Source organism: Microcebus murinus, chromosome 16 (assembly GCF_040939455.1).
Source record: "Microcebus murinus isolate Inina chromosome 16, M.murinus_Inina_mat1.0, whole genome shotgun sequence".
Taxonomy (NCBI): domain Eukaryota; kingdom Metazoa; phylum Chordata; class Mammalia; order Primates; family Cheirogaleidae; genus Microcebus; species Microcebus murinus.
The window spans coordinates 8811245-8835121 of NC_134119.1; the positions used below are offsets into that span (position 1 = coordinate 8811245).

The 23877-nt window shown below is 44.2% G+C and overlaps 1 protein-coding gene across 4 annotated transcripts in view; it reads right to left on the reverse strand.

The window, feature by feature from the left end:
* TSHZ2 (teashirt zinc finger homeobox 2) overlaps positions 1-8273 on the reverse strand; it is a 437987-nt gene extending 429714 nt beyond the window's left edge. For all 4 annotated transcript variants that reach the window (XR_012923673.1, XM_012752223.2, XM_012752222.2 and 1 more), the window contains exon 1: positions 7132-8273. Coding sequence is in view for 3 of the 4 variants with exons in the window: in XM_012752223.2 (XP_012607677.2) it covers positions 7132-7171 (40 nt within the window). In the remaining variant the exon portion in view is untranslated. The remainder of the gene's footprint in view (positions 1-7131) is intronic.
* Positions 8274-23877: the final 15604 nt, after the last annotated feature.

Here is a 23877-nt window from a genome sequence, read left to right on the forward strand (position 1 = left end):
TAGTGTCTAGTAGCTTTATAGAAGCATGAGGCCTTTCCTTTAGCATAAATGGACACTACAGCTTTTCAATTAAATTAGTCTTTGGAGAGAGATGCAAAAGAGCTAAAAAGATCCTTAAAAAATCTTCCCTGCTTCACCGCTTCTCATTTGCCAAGAGGAGATACGTAGTTAAAATGTAATGCTATTTTCTTCTTACCCTGCTGAAACAAAGTTTTCTACCTTGAACCCTGAGCTAGTTATCTTTCAAAGAGTCTTGAGGTTTTTCTTTTGGTTTGCATGCCCACATTTGGTTTTCTAAAACAATTTTTTAAAAAGTGTTGCACATTATAATATACTATATCTTTGCGCATCCAGAAAGACTTTTATTAGACCCTGTTTCAGGTTGGGGTAGTAAGTATGGTGATACTGAAATTGTATTTTAAATTACACAGGTGGAAAGAGAATTCTCATTTAGATGAGCAAAATTCAAGACATATGCTTTCAAACATGATCCAGGTATTTTTTTTTCCCATGTAATTTCTCTAAGCTCATTATCTCTAAAACTTTTGCATTGTGCATTTCCCTGTTGTTATGCGTAGCTAAATAATACTGATATATTAATAATAGGATTATCTGGCTGTGCCTCCTGAATTTTAATTTCTAAAATTTTAAATCATTTTAGGCATTGCTTTGACATCCCAGAATATTTGAGGATGCCCAGAGGATATCTTTTTCTACAGAGGGAATGCAAAAATTGAGAGAGGCACCAATTGGAAATTCCAAATGGCCATTTTAATGACTTTCAAATGCCTCCGAATTATTTAATCATTTCATTCACAGAGTTTGCTTTGGAAACAAATATATCAGCAATTCCCACTTGCATCTCGGATTTCTTTTCTGTGTGTCTGTGTATGTACATAATGTCTTCAAACGGACCTGAGTCCGATACTCTCATGATTTCCCAGACAAAATGAGTACGAATACAGATACACCCACCCTCCTGGAGATGCTCTAGATTATGTATAAGTTAGAGTTGAAACCATATGTTTGCAGAGACATTTTCCTATTCATTTGCAGACATGGTCTGACAGTGGACAATTAGGCTCTAAAGCCTCTGATTTTTATTATCTTTTCTGAAAGACCTGGTGTACCTCGCAATCCACTTTAAATGCTATCCCTATACTTTCCCTTGCAAAAAGTTCCTAAAACAACTTAGTGTAAGGTCAGGAATAGGAAAAAACGAAGAAATTATAAATTCAGTGAAAACAGTGTTATACAACAGAGGCCTGCATATTATATGGTGTTTTTTTCTATTAATACAATATCCAGGTAATCAAGTAAGCACTCTCAAAGAGGTTTTTCTTATGTGATTAGAATGACTAAGCTCCTTCCTTCATAATGGAAGAGCTCCTTGCCAAAGATCACCTTAAGGAACATGAGAATTTCTAACTTTAAATGGAACTTGCAAAACTTTAAAAAAATTTTAAAAACACAAATTGCTACAAATTACTTAAAAATGGATATAAAAACCACTTCTAGGGTGCGCAGGTTCTATAAAGATAGAAAGATAAGCTCCCTCTGATTACAGACTATAGTACAAGATATTCTGTATTTATCACGACATTAGAAAATAAAAATACATTTCTCCCAAAGAAGTAAAAATATAATAGCGTCCTCAGCTTGCAAAGCAATAAAATTATTTGTGTGCCAAGCTTCTTTTAATACCACTGTGATTTTTTTTTTTATAAAAAGTCGTTCAATTTGATTGTAATTAAATATGTAATGAAAAAGCACTGCTTCAGGGAAGTGATGCAAGACACTCTCTAACTGTTAGTTTAATGTATTTCCAACTGACTTTGCATCAAACGAAAATGATACTCTGTGTATGCCTGGTCTTAATATAGAATTTGTTAGGCCATTCTGTGTTTTTTTCAAGGGGACCTGGGTGGACGTAGGCATTGCCTTTGAAACAGTGGCTGAGTCTTCCCAGAGCATGACGTTCCTAAATAAAATTGATAGTACAAATGCAGAGATGGAAGGGAAGCTCGACTTCGGACATTTACCTTGTGTCAGCTAATTACAGACCCAGCACAAACATGAGCAGGGCCTAGATTTCCTTCTTGGCTGACTTTCCTGAGCTCAGCTGCAGTGATGTGCAGAGGTGCCTCATTGCAATGGCCTTAAATAATGCCGGGCTCAGGCCCCCTGTAAAAGCTGCTCAATGGAAAGCACAGTCCCCAAGCCCCTGGGAAGGGAAACAGACCAACCCAGGTATGTTACCCAGTTGGAGAAATTGCATCACATGAGTGAGAAGTCAGCTGGGATGAAATGAAAGCATGAACCGCCTTTGGAGAAGGTGACAAAAGTCAAGATGCTTCGGGGACAGATCTAAAGATGCCTGGGAGGTATTTGGGGAGGGTTAACCTTTCCCAAATGGTAGGCATAGAATCTGCGACTGGGAGAAAAAGAAACATAAAGTGGGAGGAGAAAGGTAGAGTCTTTTTGAGGAATGTTTCTACCCTCCCCAAAGGTAGCCCTTCAACATCCAACCCCCTGAGCCTCAGAGAAGATTTTTACCACCAGGAAGTTTCCCAGACCCCTCTCTCCCTTACCTGGTCTCCACTAGAACTCCCTGTCACTTGCAATCTACTGATTAGGGTTAACGTATTGTGTCCTGATATGGCAGATTAAAAATGAAATCAATAAATGCCTAAAACAAATGGGCTTTTGAGATGTCCCATTCAATCTGGGTCTTTAAGGGTGAGGTGAGAGGTGGGAGAAGGAAATGAGGAGGGGAATGGGGAGAGGACCACTTAAGCAATCCATTTCGATCCAAAACCCCTTGTGGACGAAGCGATTTCAAGGTATCTATCCTTCCTTTTTCAGAGATCTGCCTTAAATAACAAGAATAGCCAAAACAGTTTGTGTTGCCGAGACCCTCTGGGCTTCATTGCATGTTGTGTGTGTGTGTGTGTGTGTATTTTTCCATTCATCTGTTAAAATCATACTATTTGGGTATACGAAGGGACCTACAACATGAACTGTTTAAATGTTCAAAGATGTGAACTTATCTGAAGGCTGTTTCAACAAAATGAGAGAGCCAGGGTCCCGAATCTATCTGATTCTTATTCTCTCGAATCCTGTCCCTCTTGCCAGTAAATTAAAGGTAAACTTCATCCTGAGCTGTCTGTCCTCGCCCTGGCCCCTGCCCCATGAGTGGAGATTTCTGGGACCTCACCCCGTGGTAATCGGGAGTCCTCGCTATCACGAGGTGGAAAAAGAGTTCTCGCAGGTCATCTCTGCTCCACTGCAGTATTCAGAATTGTCCCTGCTGAATGTGTTTCCCATGTAAATAACCTGTGCTATTAAGGTGCAAATTGCAACTTTTAAGTAATGATTGCTAATAGTCTAATGTTTACTGCCACACAAGGACATTCATGAAAACAAAATCTGCATTATTCATCTCCATATTAAATAAACAAAATAAATTGAGGGAGCTGTTCTTTCCTGCAAGACTCTGCTGAGATCTGCATTATCAGAAAGCTTCTGAGACTCAGCAAGAAGGAAACATATCTCATCGTGGTGGGCGGGCAGGGGCAGAATCCTACAACTTACATATATATTAGATATTCACATGTCTATGTTCACCAAGGTTTTGTGTTCTATTTTGCTGGCATCCATATAAAAACAATAGTTCAGGATGCTGAAATAAAATATGTATTATACAGGCATGTGGACAGAGGCTGAGATAGACTGCAGCGAATAGAAGCATTATTGTAAGTCTACAATTTTAAATTTTTAACCACTCTGCATCCTGTAAACTACAAACAAATCAAAATACTGTTCTCTTTTATTTCACTTTCCTTCCATCTTCTCTATCTTCTCTAAAATAGGTAGCAGGGAAAGATGCTGGTACAGAATTTGGCAATATTTTCAGGTAAAAATGGATGCATTTTAATGGTGAGTGAAATATACATCCGAGGAAGCAAGCATACGCACACATAACACGAACCCCTGGGGCACTGCAGGCTGCTTTCTAAACTTTTCTTCTTGCCCTAAGTCATAGCATGGTGGAACAGCATAGCTTAAGAAAGCCAGGAAGAATGACATTTCCGAGGCAAATATTCTGACTTAGCTGTTTCCTAAAGAGAACTGCCTACCTCACAGCCCTTCCCCCCGAAAGGGGGAAGAATGTAAGAAATAAAGACTAAAATTCCCCATCACTTATTATATCATCCTGCTTCTTCTATTTCCATCCCTGCTTTATTAGAAAGTTCTGTAATTGATTCCTTGAAACAGGGAACTTAAAACTAATAATGCAAAGGAATCAAATTGCCTGGAACAGTTCTTGGGAAAAAGCGCTCCGGGAGAGCCTAAGCTCCGATGCACTCACAGGCTTTTTCTATCTCCTGTTCTTCATTAATTGAGCTAGAAATCAAACTTTCAACATCAGTCCTTGGGCATAATTACTTACAGTTGTGCATTGTGTTTAATTTTTTTAGCGGCGATCAAAGTTAGTACGGCCATACTCTTAGAACCCACCTTTTCCTCTTCCCTGGTTGTTAACTGGCTGAAGAATCCCAAAGTGGCTAAGTTTACTTGTGAATAACCACCTCAGCTAAAAACAGAGTAGGGCACTGGTGATATCGGAGGAGTGGAAGAAACACTGCCTGAAAAACTGTCTGCTCTATTAATATGTGAGCAAATAAATACAGTAAGAGGGGCCTCACTGTGTACGATATGAATTATTCCCTTTCAGCTTAAAAAGGGTTTCCACTTCTTCCAGTGAAAATGTCAAGAAAACAAACATATAAAAGACACTAGGAATACAATAGACCAGAAAACTGAAACTATAGTCACAAGTTTCTGACACACATACACACACACACACACACAAGCACACTATAATAAACAGATCAGCCAGCACCAATAGAGATAGCTTAATGAAAAGGATGTAATTTAAATAATGTGATACAGCATTATGTTACGTACACCTGGATCCTCATTGATCAGAGGATAATTATAATCAAAGTCGTGCAATTCTGAGCAATGCACTTTTTGTAATGAGCTTACTAAAGGAGACATGTCCAGTCATTCTGGTAATTTAAATTACTGCCTAGTTGTTGATGGCCTTTACGGGAACAACAAGAAAAAAAAAAAGAGAGAGAGAGAGAGAGTAATTTTCAGGGCAGTATCACTTCTTGCTGGACTGTAGCCCAGGGTTCTCTTTCGGGACAATAAGGATGTTATCTCTAATAATCTAGCTACACTTAAACTTATGTTGCCAGAACCTGATGCAGCAAGCTCACTCTTCCTAAGTCTCAAAAGCCATTGCACACACCCGACGCTGTCAGATTGCAAAGCAGTCTGAGTCTTAAAAAACAAGCGAGTTAAAAGCAGAAAGAGACAGGGGTAGGAGGGAGGAATTGTTTTCAAAAGAAGTAGCTAGAGTTGAAAAAAGAAAAACCTCACTGATGAGGCAAGTTCCAAATATATATGGTACTAAAAATATTTTAATTATTTTACTTTTAGGGAAGCAATTGTAAAATATACGAATCAACGCGTTATAAATGATATTTCCGCATGCCAGTCGAACCAACCTACAAATGGTTACGGAAGCAGTTCTGTGTTCAGAAGGGAAGATAATTGTAGATGTTTCAAAACACATATATTGTCATTCAGGCTGGAATCGGGCAACTGTGGAGGGTGAGCTTGATGATCCTGCATGTTCAGACACAAATGCCCACTTTCCCCAGATTCCGAACTAACTTTGCATTTGTTCTAGGGGTGACTTTGCAAAGTTTATTAAAGTGTTCCACCGAACTTCTCCCTATGTTTTGCTCGAGTTGGAACAGAATGAAATGTGGAGGTGGCTCTGCAAGAAGACCAGCCTTAACTAATGCTGCCTAAACCAAGAGGGCAAAGACACACAAGAGAGGGAAAGAGGGAAACGAAAAAAAATAAATCTCAAGCTTTTTGCTAAAGCCCTGATTCAACTAAAGGACACAAAGAAATAAAAACGCCCACATTAAAAGCCAAACAAGATAATAATTGTGCATGTCTGGCTCTGAATATAGAGGGCAAGGCTTGCGTCACTGGCACTCTGAGTTACCATGGTGAGTGATTTATTGATATATATCAAGAATGAATAGATCAAAGGCAGCGAGATGACAGGTGATCAATCAAATGTCAAATCAAAACTAGCAATCAAGTGGAAAGCTGATTTTTCAGTGGGTGGGTCTGGCAGGAGAAAAATGAACTTTCATATTACACTTCCGAGAAACAAAACCCCAGCATACTATTAAAAACGCAATTAAGCAACCCAAAAGAAAAAAAAATCCTGTAGAAGGTCTATTGTACTGATCTATTAACCTGTTCCTATCTTTTTTTGGGGGGGGGGCGGTAAGCATTGAGATGGGATAGTTCCTACCAAACAAATCAATGCACAAAGTTTGCAACTCTCTCTCTCTCTAGGCAAAGAAAATCTCGGAGTTGTTTAAATTTCTGTGGGGAGCATCCCCCCACCTTTTATTTTTTAAAGCGAAGGGAGAGTGTTATTAGATTTCAGAACGTGGATGCTTTTAGAAAACATATGCAAAGACTCATCCATTTCCTGGGGTGTTTTTTCCACCTTGGTGATCAAAGCTAAACTCCCATTGCTCGCCCCAAAGCCAGCCTGCAGCCCAGGTTTTGGGCATGCCTCACACTTCCGCGCCCCAAGCCCCGGCGAGAGGAGAGGCTGTCCCCGGAGGCCAGGAGCCGCTGGCACTGACCACGCGGAGGGATGCGGGGGTGGAGGGGCTGTCTCCCTACTCCGCACCCCAAATCCTCCACCCGACTTTGGCCCAAGAGGCAAGAAACAGACTGGGAGAAAGTTAGGGGTGGGGTAGAGGGTGGAGGAAAAAAGTTTAAGGAGGGAAGGCTGGGTGGGATAGCTCCCCCCCACCCCAGCGGAGCCTGGAAGAGGAGGATGTGGGCGATCGGGGAAGGCGAGAGGGGACCGGGTTACTGGAGGGGCACCCGGGAGCGGAGCCCCCGGAAGGCGTGAGGGGGTGGCATCGTCCCCGGCACCCAGGGGCGAGGAGGGCGGCGAGGAGCGCGGCGCGCCGGCAGCCGGGGCTGGGCAGCCCGCGGCGGAGCCGGGTCTCTTACCTGCCGCCCGCTTGGGTGCCTGCTGTTTCCGCCTTGGCATCGCTCTACTTCGCTCCAGTCCCACTTCTGGCGCCCCAGCCCCAGCCGCGCGCGGGGCCCGCTGTCTCTCTGGCCTCTCTGGGTCTCCTCCGCCTCCTGCCCGGTGGCTCCTAGGACGTCACTCGGCCTCTGTCCCCCTGGCGATCCCCCTGCAACTCCGCCACCGCGGGCCGAGACCCCCCTCGCTGGGTGGCGGACACGGGTGCTCGTGCCGGCTGGGTTGAAGTAGAGGTTGGTTCTGCCTTGTTTGTTTGTTTGTTTGTTTTGGATTTTTTTTCCTTTCTCTCTGTCTTTCTCTCTCTCTCTCTCTTTTTGTTTTGGCTTTTGGAATTTTTTTGTTTGTTTTTGCTTTTTTTTTTTTTTTTGGTGACTGTTGAGACACTTGATTTCTTTATTAAACATCCAAGACCGGGTTCAGATGGAAGGGACGAGGGGCGCACACGCGCCGCACGCACACGCGCGCGCAAAGATAAGGAAAAAAGGCAATCCTGGGAAGGCAGTGGGTTTCTTCTTCTTTTTCTTCTTCTTCCTTCTCCTCTTTCCCTCCTCCTCCTCTTCCTCCTCCACCTCCTCCTCCTCCTCCTCCTCCCGCTGCTCTTCCTCCTCCTCCTCCGTGCCGAGCTCGATGGCGGACCCGCGCAGGGGAGATCACTCACTGTGGGTTTGTGGCTGCTGTCAGGTCCCCGTCTGTGAGTGATATGCGAGAGGACAGGAGCGGGCTTGGGAAAGACTGAAAATCTGGAATCCACTCACTCACTCACACACACACACACACACACACACGCAGACACACACAGACACACGCGCACGCACTCACACACGCGCGCACTCTCGCCTCCTCGCACACACGCACTCACACCCCCCACGTATGCACACACACACACACACACACACAGACACACACACACTCGCGCGCGCACACACAAGACAGGGCGAGGCGATGCCAGCAAACATCGATCCCGCTGAACAAACTGAACATTAACAAACTCCTCCTCCTCCTCCTCTCCCCGCGACCTGATGACAGGGAGAAATTTACTCCCCAGCCGCAGAGCGCCAGGCAGAGGGAGTCTATTAAAGGGACAGAGTCCCGCCGGGGAGCGGGGCGGGGGGCGGGGGGCCCGGGCGGGATCCCTCGGTGCGCCCTCCTCGCCGGGGCCCCGGCGTGCCCGGCGGGCGCGGGGACACCCCTCTGGGAGGAGGAGGGGCGCGGGAGGGCCGGAGGAGAGCAGGGAAGGGTGCCCGAGAAAGGGAGGCAGGGTGCTGGCCCGGCTCCAGAGCTGGGAGGCCCGGAAGGGAGACTCAGAGGGTCAGAGTGACTGACCGGCAGGAGCCATCAGCGATTTTAGGGGAGGAAGAACTTAGGTTTGCTAGGGGTGGGGGACGGGGAGGGAACGTTATCTGGTCATGACCTCCATCCTCTGTCTTAACCTGCCCCCCACCCCCCAAATATCCTTCCCACCCCTGCGTAAGTTTAATGTCCCTGTCCTTCCCAGCTTCTTGCTAATCAATGGGTGGTCATAGAATAGAAACAAAAATATCTCCCTTCCTGCTTGACAATCTAATCAGGTAGTTTCCTTTTTGCTTCCTTGGAACAGTACTTATTGAGCACCTACTGTGTGCCTGTTCCAGAGACAGACGCAGCAGCAGCAGCCGCCGGCCATAGAGAAAGGGAGCACCTGGCCCTCTTGGTGTTTATATTCTAGTGGGGCACAGCAGGCAAGTGGCCCCCACTCTGATTTCCAGTCTTTGCTTAAATGTCGCCTTTCCCCAGAGGTCCACCTTACTTAAAATGTCACACACACACACACACACACACACACACACACACACACTCACTCACTCAAACACTCCCCATCCCATTGCTCCATTTTCTTTTTCCATACAGGACTGATCCGTGCTGCAAGTCTTACCTGCAGCCTTCTATTTTGTTTGTTGTCAGAGTTCCTCCTTCAGAATATAAGCTCCGTTGGGAAGAGGGATTTTTGCCTCTTTGTTGTGTCCCGAATTGTTGGCAAAACACAAGACATGTAGTAAGTACTCAATAAAATATGTGTCGAATGAATGAAAAGTAAACAAACAAACAGGATAATCTCAGAGCAATGAGCTCCGGGAAGATGTTAAAATTGAGTCCTGTAACAGTGCCCAAAAGAGGGGGTAGGTAGGTCTAGATTGAGTACAGGTGATGTCATTTGAGCCCATACAGACTGAAGCTAAGGTGGGATTATTAAGTCCCGCTGTGGGCCAAGTGCCAGGCATATTACAAGGTGTTTGGGAACAGGTCTGGGAACAGGATGAACCTGGATCCCACCCTCAAGGAGCATTCCTTTCCGGTGGGGGTGGGGGTAGGGGTATTGGACAAGCAAGGGGTAGGTGGTTCAGGCTGGGACAGAGGTGTCCTTGGGAGGGGCAATTAACCTGGACTTGGAAGAAGGAAGGATGGTTACTAGGCAGGGCTTCACAGGGGGAGTTACGTCAAAGCAGAGTTTTAAATGTGGGGAAGGCATCAGGCAGAAAGGGAACTCTGCTATCGATGCCCTCAGATTAAAAAGACAGGTATTGTCTAAAGCTTCTGCTTCCTGCATGAAAATTTCCTGAGGCCTTCTGTTAAGATGCACATACCTGGTCCTTACCCTAGAACAAGACTTTCCAACCCAGGCATTATTGACATTTTCAGCAGGATAATTCTTTGCTGGGAGGGGCGGTCCTGTGCAGTGTAATTTAGGTCTGCGGTCCCCAACCCCCAGGCTGCAGCCCAGCGCTGGTCTGTGGCCTGTTAGGAACCAGGCCACAGGTCACTGCCTGAGCTCCATGTCCCCCTCCCCCATGGAAAAAACAGTCTTCCAGGAAACTTAGAACCCCAGCCAGGCCCCACACTGCCCTAGACCTTCCAAATCAAAAACTTCGGGATGAGGGCTTGGAAATCTGCATTTTGAATATGCAACCACCACCCCCCACAAGCGAATTTCTTGCTCACCTCAGTTGGAGAACTGCCTCCAAAAGCCTTTGTTCTTTTGGAATCAGACATACTCAGTTTGGTAGCTATAAAGCCAAGTCAGGCTTAAATATTAATATAATTTATGGGATCAAGGGGTGACATTGTTATTGTGGCCATTGTGATGGGGATTCACCTGTGCCCCCTCCTCCCTACCCACCCTTCATGAACTCTCCGCCAGCTAGGTGAGACCAGTCTGATCTGGCTACCTCCCACCTACAACCCACCCACCTGCCACCTTTGCCCTTCCTCTTGGCAAATTATAGGTACTTATTCCATAAATATCTTTCTTAACAGTTCTTTGGGGCTATATAGGAAACTGAACTTTCCCCACTCTACTTGTCAGCCACAATGTGTTATTGTCACTGTTTGTAAAGTGCTGTTTAATCATTTTTAACATCCCCACATGTTTCTCCATCTCGCATGTGTGGTGCAAGTTGTTAAGTCACCTGCCCTAAATCACCCAAATGGCCTCCGCCCATGACCAACCCCACCCAATCCCAGCCTAATCCTTAGGCAACTGAGGCACAAAAAACTCTATTTCATAGTTGGTAATGTCAGCAAAAAAAACCCCACAATTAATTCTAATTGCCCAGTATACCTTTATGGAGCGCTGTGCTAGGGCTCATGGCCTATTGAGTAAAACCCCACAGGCCCGCAGTCAAGGAATCAGTTATAGGATCAGGACTCAAGGCCCGAACACAAAGGGGACCGAGGCTGCAGCGAGCTCACCACGAACCTGCACGTTCGATAGAAGCCCTGCCTGCGCCTGTTAATTGGGTGTTTGTGTTACATCCAGCCAATCATTTAACAAAAATCCACTGTGCGTGTTAGGTGTGCTAGATATTGCCCAAGCATAGGGGATGCTGGGATGCATAAGGTAGGATCCTCACCTTCAAAACCTTCTGTTATTATAACTTCTGGAGTATTCTTTTACTAATTTGTATTTCTTCCTACTGCTACCAATATAGAGTAGCTAACTTATCCACAAAGACGGTTTTGGCTACACTGATGGGACGCATAACACAATGGTACCCAGATGTTGTTGAGTGCTGTAGACGTGTCATTACATAGCATTGAGTCACGTAGCGAGAAAGTTAATACCTTCCAATTCTCTTTCCATTTGAGAAAGTCTCCATTTGGTGCTAGGGTTTCTTCTATACCTAACACTGCTAACTTGTATTTTTCAACCAAAACACCACAGATCTCAGGCTCAGAAGCTTGGGAGAGGTAAGAGTATCTAGATAGACTTTTAAAAAACGGTTTGTTTTCATTGAATTTGCTTTAGGGTTACCTTTTATTTTAGTGAAAGGTACTGCTCTTCATGTATAATAGCAATCTAAAGTTTAAACACATTTAGTTGAGTTTTGAAAATAAATATAGTAGAGGAACCATAGAGAGAGAGTAAACAATGGTTCAGGTGGTACATGAAAATGGCAAAATGTGAGAAAAGGTGGCTTTGGCATTGCTAGAATCAGCAAAGTACTGGCAGCAAAGCCATAGGCTCTGGCACTTTGGGAAACTTCTTCCAAGAGCTGGTGTCTTGGAATAAGCTGTGTTTAAGGCTCCAGGGAGCTTAGCTTCCTAGAATCCAACACTCAAACTTTGGGATGTGTAAGGGCATGAACCGCTTGGAATGACTCAACCCTGCCTTCCAGAACAGTTGTTCCCACACTAGCTGAACATAAGAATCACCTGGGGATTTATTTTATTTTATTCTTTTTAAAGATAAGCCCGGGCCTTTTTGTAGACTTATTAATTAGATCCCATGGTGGGGCCAGAAAATCTGAAATCTTTAAAGTTCTCAGTTGATTCTGATAAGGTGCCAGGCATGGGGACCTTTCCTGGACAAAAGAATTTTGTAACAAGTGAATCAAGTTTGCAGCCTTTATTTGCACACAAGGAACAGAACAAAGAGGGCATATGTTCTTGGATTCATTCAAAAGGGCGGGTTGAAAAGTCCTCTCATTGCACCCACAGAAGCCTGTGCACCCCCTTAGCAAAGCACACACTGTATTGAAATTGTTGCTGTTGTGTTGTGTTGTTAGTCTCACTGCTGGGCTCCAACCCAATGCAATTAAAACAAACATTTGCCAAGCGCCCGCCTTGTGCAGGGCGCTGCTCTAATTCCTGGGCTTTGGGGTAGCCTGTGAGATTCTTGGGCGTGGGGAGAATGTCTTAGTTACCATAATGCCTCCTGTACAGGTTTTCGGGGCTTTTGCGCTGACTCTTCCCTTCCCCAAGATTCCTCCCCAAGACCCGTTTTCCCTCTTCACTCTAAACTCGCATGCTGCCTCCCTGGCTACCCGATCTGTCCCACTCTTTTTCTGGGAGTGTCTTCTTCTTTATGTATTTGCCTGTTTATTGTCCATCTCCCCAAATTAAAATGTAAGTTCTATTCACCTCAGTACTCCCAAGTCCAATGCAGTCTTGGTGCTCAGCACACATCTGTGGAACCACTGAATACGAAGCTGAGCATACATGCCAGGTGTACTTAAAGATACCTTTGGTCCAAGAGGGTTTTCCTTAGATACGGACAGATAGCTTTCTAGCCCGTGTGCTTCCCATTGCTGCCCTTCCCTCACCTCTCTCCCTCCCTTTCTCCCTGTCCTCTCTCTTGCCCATTGCATCTTCCAGGTCCTTCCTTAAATACCACCTCTTCCAGGAGACCCTCCGGGTGGATCTTGTGTGATTCACACCTCTCTAGTCCATATCTTTTCACAACAAAGAGACTCACTATAAAATATGATTTCAAATGCATAAGTATACGGGCAGGGTGAACTGATTCATGCTTGGATATCAGGGTGATGGTTACCTGGGAAAGTGGGGGCACAGAGGCTTCTGAGAGGTTGGTGTTGCTCTTCCTAGGGTGCCAGTTACTCCAGTGTGGTCAGGCCAAGAACATCAGCTGCAATTTTAGGATTCGTGCACTTCTGTGTATGTACATAATGCTCCAAGTATGAAAAACTGTGCTCTCAAACTCTGCCGCATGTTATAATCAACTGGGGTGATTTTAAAAATCCCAGTGCCCAAGGTCTCACCCCAGACCAATTACATCAGTCTGTGGGGGTGGGATCGGCCATCAGAATTTTTTAAAGCTCCCAGGCGATTCCAATGTGCAGCCAAGTTTGAGAGCCAGTGTAGCACAGGATGTTGCCCTTGAGGATATAATTCATTGCCTTCCTCTTATGTCATTTAACTCGTTCACGATATCCCTCTTCCCAGTAACTATTTTGTGAAAACTTCAAGGCAGAAATCTCTGGTTTTTTTCTACCCTCCCAGCTGGACACCTGGTACAACTTCCTGTTGGTGGGGAGAGCTGGCTAAGAGGGAATCCCAGGTCGTGGAGAGAGAATGGAAGAAAAGAAAGCAAAGTGTCAGGAGAGTAGGAGGTGAGGCAGGGCCCACGGCAGGGCTGGGGCCAGGGAAAGGAAGGGGATATTTAAACTGAGGTCTGGAAGCAGCGAATCAGGAACCAAGGCCTGCAATTGGAAGAGACTTCTGTGCTTCAGGAAAAGAAAAGATGTAACCATCAGAGCTCCCAGGGAGAGAACCAGCCAGGGAGAGGGAAGCAGAAGTAATGCAGGACAGATGATTTGGGGCTGGATCACAAAGAAGCTTGGCCATCATATCAACTTGGAATTTTATCCTCCCAGCTGTTGGTAAATGCAATTCATTTACTTGCATCCTAAAAACACCTTGTTCATTAGAGCAGGTTTGCTCAGCCAACCTGGGAGAGAATATGTCTCGTTCTACTGGGTGGAAATTTGCTTTCTACAACCAGGGAAGGTTGATGATGACAATAAAGTTCAAGGATGCTCGGGCATGGGCAAGCTTGCTTCTAAGAAGAAATTCTCCAAAAGTTATTGGGCTCTCTTTAAAAAAAAAAAAAACTGTTTTGATTTGGCTAGGTATAGAATTTTGCAACAGCAATTAAGCATTATGTATATTTTACATGGAATGATTGCTGAGTGAGCAGATCGGGGACATGGGAGCTGTTAGATTCCACATATATCACATTTGTCCCTTGGAGTTGGCTACTTACAGTCAGTGACAGTGTTTTGCGGCTGCTGCTGAAGAATCTAAACCAAGTCACTGGCCCAGTAATCCATTGCTCAACTTCATTAACCGCAGGAAGACATTAAGTGAATGTAAGGACCGGAACAGCCTGGAAACCATGTGACAAGCAGCCTTTAAGTTCTGGGCTCCAGTATATTTTATGCCATCTCAACTGTGCATCAAGCTCTACTTCCTGGACTCATTAGAACCGTGTGCCCAAAGGTACCCCTCAACTTTCAGAAGCAAATAGAGAATGATATAATTTGCTCTGAGAACACCTTTCTGTCTTATCCTGAGCATGTCTTATCTATTATGATTAGGCATTAAGCATCCTATTGTCCTTAAAATTTCATGAGATTCTACCCCTGCTTGCTAGGGTTATGTCAAAGCAACTTGTCCTGAATGTTTCGCCCAACAATACAGCTTGTCTCTTCCCCTTAACCACTGCCGGGCAGTCCAGCAAAGCTAAGGAACCTACAGGCTTAACATGGTTGAACAGTCTGGGACTGTTGCAAACCTTCTTTCTGGAAGGCTTGTGTCTTGTTTTTGCTTCCCCAAGAAGCAGACCCTGAGATAAAGATTTGCGTGCGAGTAGTTTATTGGGACATGATCGCTGAAGACTCCAGTAGAGAGGGGGAGATGAGTAAGGACAGGGAAGGCAGCCAGGATAGGGGATGTGGGCAACTGGAGCTTAATCCTGGTTGGGGTTGCTGAGAGATGGCAGAGATTATGCAATTTTGACCTATCTCCCCTAAAGAGTGGGAAAGCTGGGGTATTTATCCACTAACTCCTGCCAGTGATTGGATGAGGGCCACTTCTGGCCTTCCCTGTAGGCAAAAGAGCCACCAGCACTGGCAGTTAGCACTTAAGTTGGGGTGTGAAGAAACAGGTGACCAGGCAACATCTGCTAGATTGGAACCCCCCCCAACTGTGATCTTCCCGAAGGCAAGAAACAAGACTGTCTAGTTAACTGAGGTGTCCCCGCTTCTTGGCATAGTGCCAGGCACACAGTAGACCTTCAATAAATATCTTTCAAATACACCAGCATGTTCAAAAGCTTAGCTCCATGCCTCCTGTAGTTGCTCTCTGGTCTAATCCTGTTGTTTATAATAATGTGTGTAGCACTTACCTGTAAGTCTTTTCTATTCCACTATTTGGTCAGTCTTTGATTTCTGCACGAGTATAATCGCTTGGGAACAGGGGCCTCTTTCTCCTTCCTTGTTGTATTTCTAGTGGGGCTGTAGCGTTCTCATTATTATCATAGCTTGAGCTTTTAAGCAAAATAAAAGACGTAGTCTGACACTTATGAGTGTGTTCTTAAGCACAAAGTAAGGGCAAAATGTTTCAAATTTGGGATTGTCCCGGAAATCCTAGGATATATGTAATCACCATGTACAGACCATGTATACGCCATGGAAGAAAGGTAAGTGTGGGTTTAGAATCAGAGAGACCAGCATTTAAAAAATATTTTTTGCCACTCACTAAGACCGTAGGCAAGTTATGTAACCTCTCTGGGCTTCAGTTGTTCCATCTGTGAAACGGGTATAATTATGTCACCGACTTCATTAGGGGCATAGAGAGGATCATATGAGCAAATGTAAAAATATTTAGCATGATGCCTGACACATAGAAAGCACTCTCAAATTTGTCGACTTTTCATTATTTTATAAGCATTTATTGATTGTCTATTGTTTACAGAGTCAAGATATTGCTTTCAGATATATCCAAGGTCCCATCTACTCCGTATTTAGGGATAAAACTCAGTTCAGCACAATCCTCTATGTTTGCAAGGGTGCCAACTTACAAAAACTGATTGTGGAAGCCAGTAAGTACCCTTGGGCATAAAGTACAGAAGGCAAGAGAACATAGAGTGAAGCCACTGGAGGCAGAGAGTGCCTGGCGGCGTCCTCTTCTCTTCCAGGCATGTCCACGTTTCCCACGCAGATCCGATAAGCACCTGATCCGTGCCAGGCAGGCACCGGCTGGGTGTTGGGGAGGTGGCAGGGAATAAAGCACTTGCCTGGCACTTAGGGGACTTGAAAATCTAGGGAAAGACAGGCCAATGATGGTAATGATCATAACAACAGCTGACATTTACGAAGCACTTGGCACCAAGCGCTGTTCTAAGCACTTTAAAGTACGATCTCCTTCATCTTTAAACCAGTGTGATGAGGTCACATGCTTTAGTTGCCCCCGTTTTACACATGAGGAAACTGAGGCACGGAACGGTTAGGTAACTTACCCGAGGTTGTGAAAATAGCACCTGGGGAAGCCTGGGTTCAGACCCTCCTGGCGTGGCTGCAGGTGTGTATTCCTAACCACCATGCCTCACTCCCGCCCGGCAACGCTGCAGCCACAGCGAGTTTTGTATCACCCCAAATCTAGGTGTTCGTTGCATTGCCTTTTCCTGCTCACCTTCAGCAGCCTGAGAGTTCTTAAACTTCAGCATGCTTGTTACTGCCCAGAGAGTTAAGACAGATTCATGGCCACACCTCTAGAGTTCCTGGTCGAGTAGGTCTGGGGTGGGGGTCTGAGAAGGTGTATTTCTAACAGGCTCCTAGATGACACCCCAGCTTCGAGTCCATAGTCCACGAGTTGAGTTGCTAGGGTCCCAGTGAGGGGTGATTTTGCCCCCCAGGGGATATCTGACAAACTCTGGAGACAGTTCTGGTTGTCACAACTTGGGGGTTTCCACTGGCGTCCAGGGGGTAGAGACCGGGTGTGTTGTTGGTGCCCAGGAAGGATACCTGCAAGCAAAGAATGATACGGCCACGGATGCCCCACAGGTTGGAGGTGAGAGCCACAGTGTGCGCACAACCTCAGATCTGCGTGTGCACAGGATGCATCCGGGACACTGTTTAAAATGTGGATTCTGATTAAGTGGGATGCGTGTAGTGCCTGAGAGGCTACATGTCTAACAGGCTGTAACAGGTGGTGCAGTTCCAGGGAACCCACTTTGAGTAGCAAAAGCTAGACTATGCCTTGCGTAGGTTAAGGTCTGGAATTGAGGCTTAGGAAACAATGAACTTCTAAGAAATGAAACCCAAACATCATGCTGCATTCGTTCAGAACAAAAGTAACTCTGAGTTTAAACAATCCTCCTTCCACTCCCTCTGCAGCAAGTTCTGCCCTCAAAGCAGCACCGGGCAGAGGGCGCGGAGGGAGGGAAGCCTGGCTCCCCTCTTAGAAGCAGCCAGGGCCGGATCAGAAGAAGGAAGGACAGAGCTTAGTGAGAACCGCCTCGCTCCAGCCCTGAAACATCAAGTCGAGTCTATTGTTGCCTGCAAGCGTGGCTTCTTTCCAAGAGCTGCACGTTGACGATCGGGTTTGCATCTGCCTGACTTTTAGGTCTGCAAAGGCGAGATGAAAAAGTGGCTGTTTTTAAAATGGTTGCTCTCTTGGGAGAGGAGTTGGGAGAAAATGGACTCTCCGCGTCCAGCCCTCCAGAGATGGCACCCCAGCCCCTGTGATAAATGGCAGCATTAACAAGGTTTGGTTGAGAGGGAACCTACAGATTTATGACTTCCTGTGTCCGCCAGCAGATGTCATTATGGCTGACAGAACAGAAGACCTTTCAAGAGCGAGCTGGGGTGGAGCTAAGAAGAGGGGAAAAAAATAAAATAAAAGGCAGAAGCCAAAACTAGTGCTTGCTTAGCAGTGCTATTGTTGATACTGTCATTTTAGGGACACGGGGAACTTTTACATTAAACCCAACACCTTGTAATATCTCTGAAGTCCTGCTTCTAAGATTTAGGCAGAAACTACCAAATGAAAGGCAAAGTTATCAGCTTCATTCAAATAAGAAAACCTACAGGGTTTTGTTCCTCGCCTATCTGTACCCTTAAAAATTGGGATAAAATGAACGCTTTGCACTCAATAAATATATATTTTACCCTGAAACAACATTTTGATGAGCTTTTAAATATATCTGTTTTCCAAATTCAGCAGTTTGTTCTGAAATTCCTTTGATTACACATAAAATTTTACTTATTTTTTTAAAAAATTGTCTTATGGTATGTCATTGGTATTTTAGGTGCCAGAATTTCTTGGGGTATTGAAAAGTGGTATAAATTTGGCATTCATCATGGGCCAAAACCCCATATTAATAAGTACAACTGCTAACACGTATTTAACAGTAATTACAAGTCACACTTCCACATTTCCTCCTTTTAATCTTCACCTGAAGATTTACCTTCCGTAGATAAAGAAGGCATTTTTTCCTCCAATTGATTCTCTTGTGTAACAGACACTTGAATTTTGGCTCAGATGATCAGTGCCCCAAACTGCGACCCAGAAGGAACAACCCTGGAACGGATTCTGGGCTGTCCTCAGATCTGTCATCAACAAATCATCCCCCATCGTGGCTGCACAATCAGTGTGAGCTGGCAGAAATTAAGAGTCGTGGAGGACTTCATGGAGGACTTTATAGGGGACAGCAGTAACAGAGTCCTTTTTGCCCTGGGCTCTCAAAAAAAAAATAAATAAATAAAACCAAAACTCATTTTAAGCAAAAACTTGATTGAGAGCCTTCTGTAATTAATCAATAGCCATAATGTTGATGCAGGTGTTGTAGGGAATATCTGGTTTCACAGAGAGTTTCAAAATAGCACTGTGGGTATGAAAATGGCTTTTTGCAAACCACTTTGGAGAGACAATGTGATTATATGCTCACCAACCTGGGCTCAAGACACTGTCTGAATTCTGCTCCTGGTTCTTCCACCCACTACCTCCACAATTCTGGCCAAAAAATGTAAGCTCTCCAATTCCATTTTTCTTGTCTATAAAAGGTGAACAATAATAGTGCCATTCTCTTACTGTTTTTTCCAATCAGGATTGAATACATGTGTGTGACATGATTAGCTGAGTGCTGGCCGGGGGAGGTGCTCAAAAAATTAGCTATTGTTACAATGATTAATGTTGAAATATCTTCCTTCATTATTATGCCAAGCTATAGACTGATTCGTTGGCCACCTAGAAAAGAAATCCAATAATAATAATAATACTAATAACATTAATTGTAGCCATCATATATAGTACACATATTAAGTGCTGGACACTGTCCTAAATGTTTGGCATGTAAAATCTATTGAATTTAATTCTTACAACAACATTATGAGGCCAAGTATTATTACTTCCATTTTGCATGGGAGGAAACTCAGATTGGATAGGTTTAAATCAGTGGTTTTCAAACTTGAGTGTGCATCACAATCACTGGAGGGCTTGTTAAACCACAAATCGCTGGGTCTCCTCCCCAGAGTCTCTGATTCAGGAGGTTTAGCCTGGGCCCCAAGATTTTCACGTTAACAAGTTCCCAGGAGCTGCTGTTGCTGGGACCCCAATTGAGAACTGCTGATTTTAGTAACTTGTTCAAAGTTACAGGATGAGAAAATGGCAGAATGAGTTTTCAAATTTAAAAATTTGAATAAATTGTTTTTAAAATGCACTTTTAACAAATACCTATATATTTTTTCAAATTTCACAGTATCATACTTTTGAATTAATAGTTGATTGTTGAATTCACAAAGCACAATGGTTTGTGCTTATTTGCTTAAATGTCCTGTTCCACCATCATCATGGCCCAAAACAGTTTGTGATTCCCTTTAAGGGAAGGATTTCAGGAACATTTTCAGAGGATCATCAAGTCCTTAAATCATCCCCATTCGACCTCTCTTGACACTGTCAGCAGTCCTACAGGGGTATGGGGGAATGCAAGGGCTGTGACCCACTACCAGCTGGAGAATTCATTAGACGTTCCAAGATGGAGCCCAGCTGAGCAGGCCACACCTGGGCACCATCTGCGCTTGAAAGGCAGGGTGTCTCTTTGCTCCTCAGCCAGCGAGGACTCTCAAAACAGCACACCTGGGCATGAGAAGGTTCTGGAGGCACCTCCATTGAATGTCCAAGATCCAGACTCCTCCATTGCCCAAGTGAGCGACTCACAACCAGTCATCCCAGAGGACCATTGGTACAAGCTGCTGCCAGGATTAAGAACTGGGATGTGCCTTTGCTCATATTGGAGGGTTTAAGAATGCAGAAGAGACCTCCAGAAACACCTGCTGAGAGATATGAATGGAGACAAAAGATTCAGGCACAGAGTCCAGTATAAACCCCCAAGTCCTCTGGTGGGTAAGTAATTTGGCAAAAGGTCATTGATATCGTCCTCATTCCATTGCAAATGAAAAGAACTGGAACTCAAATACACAGGCAGGAGACATTTTAAGAAACGTTAACACTCACCGACTTGAAGAAAATAGATGAGCTCAGGAAAACAGGTGATGCCTTTGACAGAGCAGAAGCTGGCGTGGGAGACTGAGGTCCCTATTACCACCATGATGCGGGAAGGAAGAGTAGAGAGCACCTTGGACTTGCTATCTGGAGCCCGGAATTCCCGTGCTGTCTCTGCAGAGAGTGAGCAAGCTGATCTTGAAGACCGTCCTCTTCTGACACACATGCATGCAATTTATTCATACATGCACTCACTCATTCAACAAATATTTACTGAGCACATATTATGGGCCAGGCACTGTTATAGAAACTCGGGGGTAAAAGCACAGACCCCAATCTTTGTTCGCATGGAGACTCTCTCATGACAAGAGTGAGACAATATACAAAATAAATTATCTAATATATTAGGATGTGGAAAGTGCCGTGGAATAAAACGAAAAAGAGTAACGGATACGGGTTGCCAGGTGGTGTGGTAAAGAAATGGATCATGCAGAGTCCCAACTATATACAGTATTTCTCAGCATCAATAAGTACCCTTGGGTTACAAAGGAGAGAAAATGAAGTCAAATTCACCTAAGGACAAAAGGGAAAAATGTTAGCTGCACAAAGTCCAAAAGTCCAGGAGTTGATAGTTTGAATGCACGCTGTTGTTTTTCCTCCCAGCATTCGCTCCATTGATCCTTCCTGACATAACCCAGATTTTCACTCGGGTACCTAATGCTTTCCTATTTGATTTCTGTACTTCCGGGGAAGCAGACCCCGCCCCCAGCTCAGGGCTTAGCCAATCAGCACACGCCCTCCCCTCACCGAGCCCCATAATTGGTTGTTGAGCGGGCAGGGTCCCAGAGAAGCTGAATCTCAGAGATGCTGCCCGGGATATTTCATTTACTGAACCAGGAGGGGACAAATCGTTACTGGCAGCCATCTCAGAACCATCAGGAGGCCTGCCTCCGAATGAAGTACAGAAGGGCGGCGGAGAGAAGAAACAAAAACAAAACTAAAAACCTAGGATCTTGATGACACCACCCATCACTAAATAAACACTCTCTTGAGTAAATCTGCCCTATGTCTAGACGTACAGTTAAAAGAGTCAAAAATAATCTCCTTTATAGCTTAGACGCATTTGAGTTGGATTTTCTATTATTTTAAATGGAAAGATAAAAATATCTAGTTCAGGCACAGTTACATCCAGGTGCTCATCAGTGACATCACAGGCCTCCACTTTTCCTGCTTTTCCTGTTTACTTTCAGCCTGGCACCCTGACCACCAGCGAGCTCATTCCTGGCAGCACCTGCCAAAGCTTTGCACTTATCCTGCTTGTGTTACCTGTGTTCTTGTGCTCATCTCTGAACCAGAGATGCACACACACGCCAACTCCCTCTTCTAGACAAGAAACACACACTCCTTAAACCAATATAGTCAGGAGATGGCAAACAATGCTGTAGTCTAGCTGTGTCTCTGATCAGGTTGCTCAATCCTGCCTTTCCGTGACAAGATGAATTGTTATAGAAGATGGCACCCCTACCCACATCTCACGCTATGGATCTATTAGTGTCTCTATTTATGGAGAAGGGAGAAGAGGGTGGTAATTTATACATACATTTGTTTCATAAAAATTATACTCCTATCCTCTGATTGGTTCGAGTTGCCAGGTATAGGGATCCTCTGTGGTAGAGAATGTGGCTAGAAGGGGAAATGTTAAATTGTTTCAGAATTTCAAATTCTTATATTGCCACTTGTAGCAAACTGCGTCATCCACTAAGCCATGCAGTTTTTCCCCTGCCCAAAATGTCACAAAAAGAAAAGTGGTTCACAGCAGTTTACACATGCCAAACACATTTGTCGAATAAACAACACAAAAAGAATTGCAACTGAAATACCACCCCTGTAAAGAAACACAACATTTAATCTGACTTTTAATTGAAATGTTGCATGTTGATACTTTTTGATTATGCAAAAGGCAAAGCTGATATAAAGGAGAATAATGACAATAATCTTATTGAGGATACTTTGAAAGCTGGGATTTCTGAAGCAGGTTGGAAAGAAAAAAAAATATCACATTGATTCATGTTGAAGAATGTTCTTGCATTTGGTGTATAAAATGCTTCCAATATGGTAATGAGTAAGGTAAAATTTCCAACTTAGTGTAGTGCTAAATTGAGCTGCTACATGCTTCAGGAAGATAAGTTTGGGCACCCAATAATTAAACAAAAAAACTGAATTGTTTGGGGTAGTGGACTCCGGTTATTTTTGCTGCCTAACTTTTATTCATCTTCCCCCTTCAGATAACACCACTTGGAGTTTGCTTCGGGGCAGTTAATTCTCTGCCATGCTCAGCCATAGCATTCCTGTGGTAATGACCTTTCCCCAGCTCTAGGGATTGAGGAATAATGTCATCCCATCTCATCCCTCTGGCAACCATAATTTGATCCATAATGGGAAGAAACCTAGTCAGAAGCAATGATATCTGTAGAAAAGTTTGTTAGAGTTTCTGGTGAAAGAAAAAAAAAAGGGGGGGGGGTCTTTCTCCTCCTTGAAAGCCACAGGAGGAGAACTAGTCCTTGAATAGCTTCTTTACAACTCAGTGGAAGACCCTGGAACTGCCAGTGGGAACCCATTTGAGGCCTGAACAATAAGCTGACGTTGTGGGAGGTAGAAAGGAAAAATGGAGACGAACAAAGCAGGTGCTTGATGTCACTAGATCAAGCTATACCTGAAGCCAGCATTGCCCTTCACGTTTTTCAGTTATTCTTCAAGCCAGGTTGAGTTGGATTTCCCATCAATTTCAATGGAAAGATTTGTAACTCACCTTTTGGTTTTGTCAAATTGATGATGACATATTAATCCCCTTTACATGAGTTATGCTAGGAATATGAGATGATACCGTAGGTTTCTGCCTTACTGTTTCATTTGCTACATTGTTTTAATTGAAATGAATACCTTCTTAAGTCATTTTATTATTAGTGTCTTTGCCCATACTTTACGACAAAGTTCAAGGACCACATTCCCTATCAATGCATTACTGGACAAGAATGGTAAGGACTACTGTTTTAGATCTATAGAGGATGCCCCATGTAGTGATTAAGACTGTGTGTGTTAGATTAGATAGACATAAGTTTGAACCCTGGCTCCCTAATTTACTAGCTATGTGACTTGGGGCAGTTTACCTAAGTTCTCTTCTCTAACATACTTCTCCCAGGGGTGAGGAACCTGCAGCCTTGGGGTCCCATGTGGCCTTCCAGATTCTAGAGTGTCACCTCTTGACCTAATCCAAATTTTACAGAACACATCCTTTTAATAAAGGATTAATAATAATAGCATCTTATTTCAGATGACATTTGTGAAGATAAAACGAGATAATGCATACACCACACTTTTCACGGTACCTGACACAGAGTAACTGTTCAATAAATGTTGATGCTGTTGTTCTT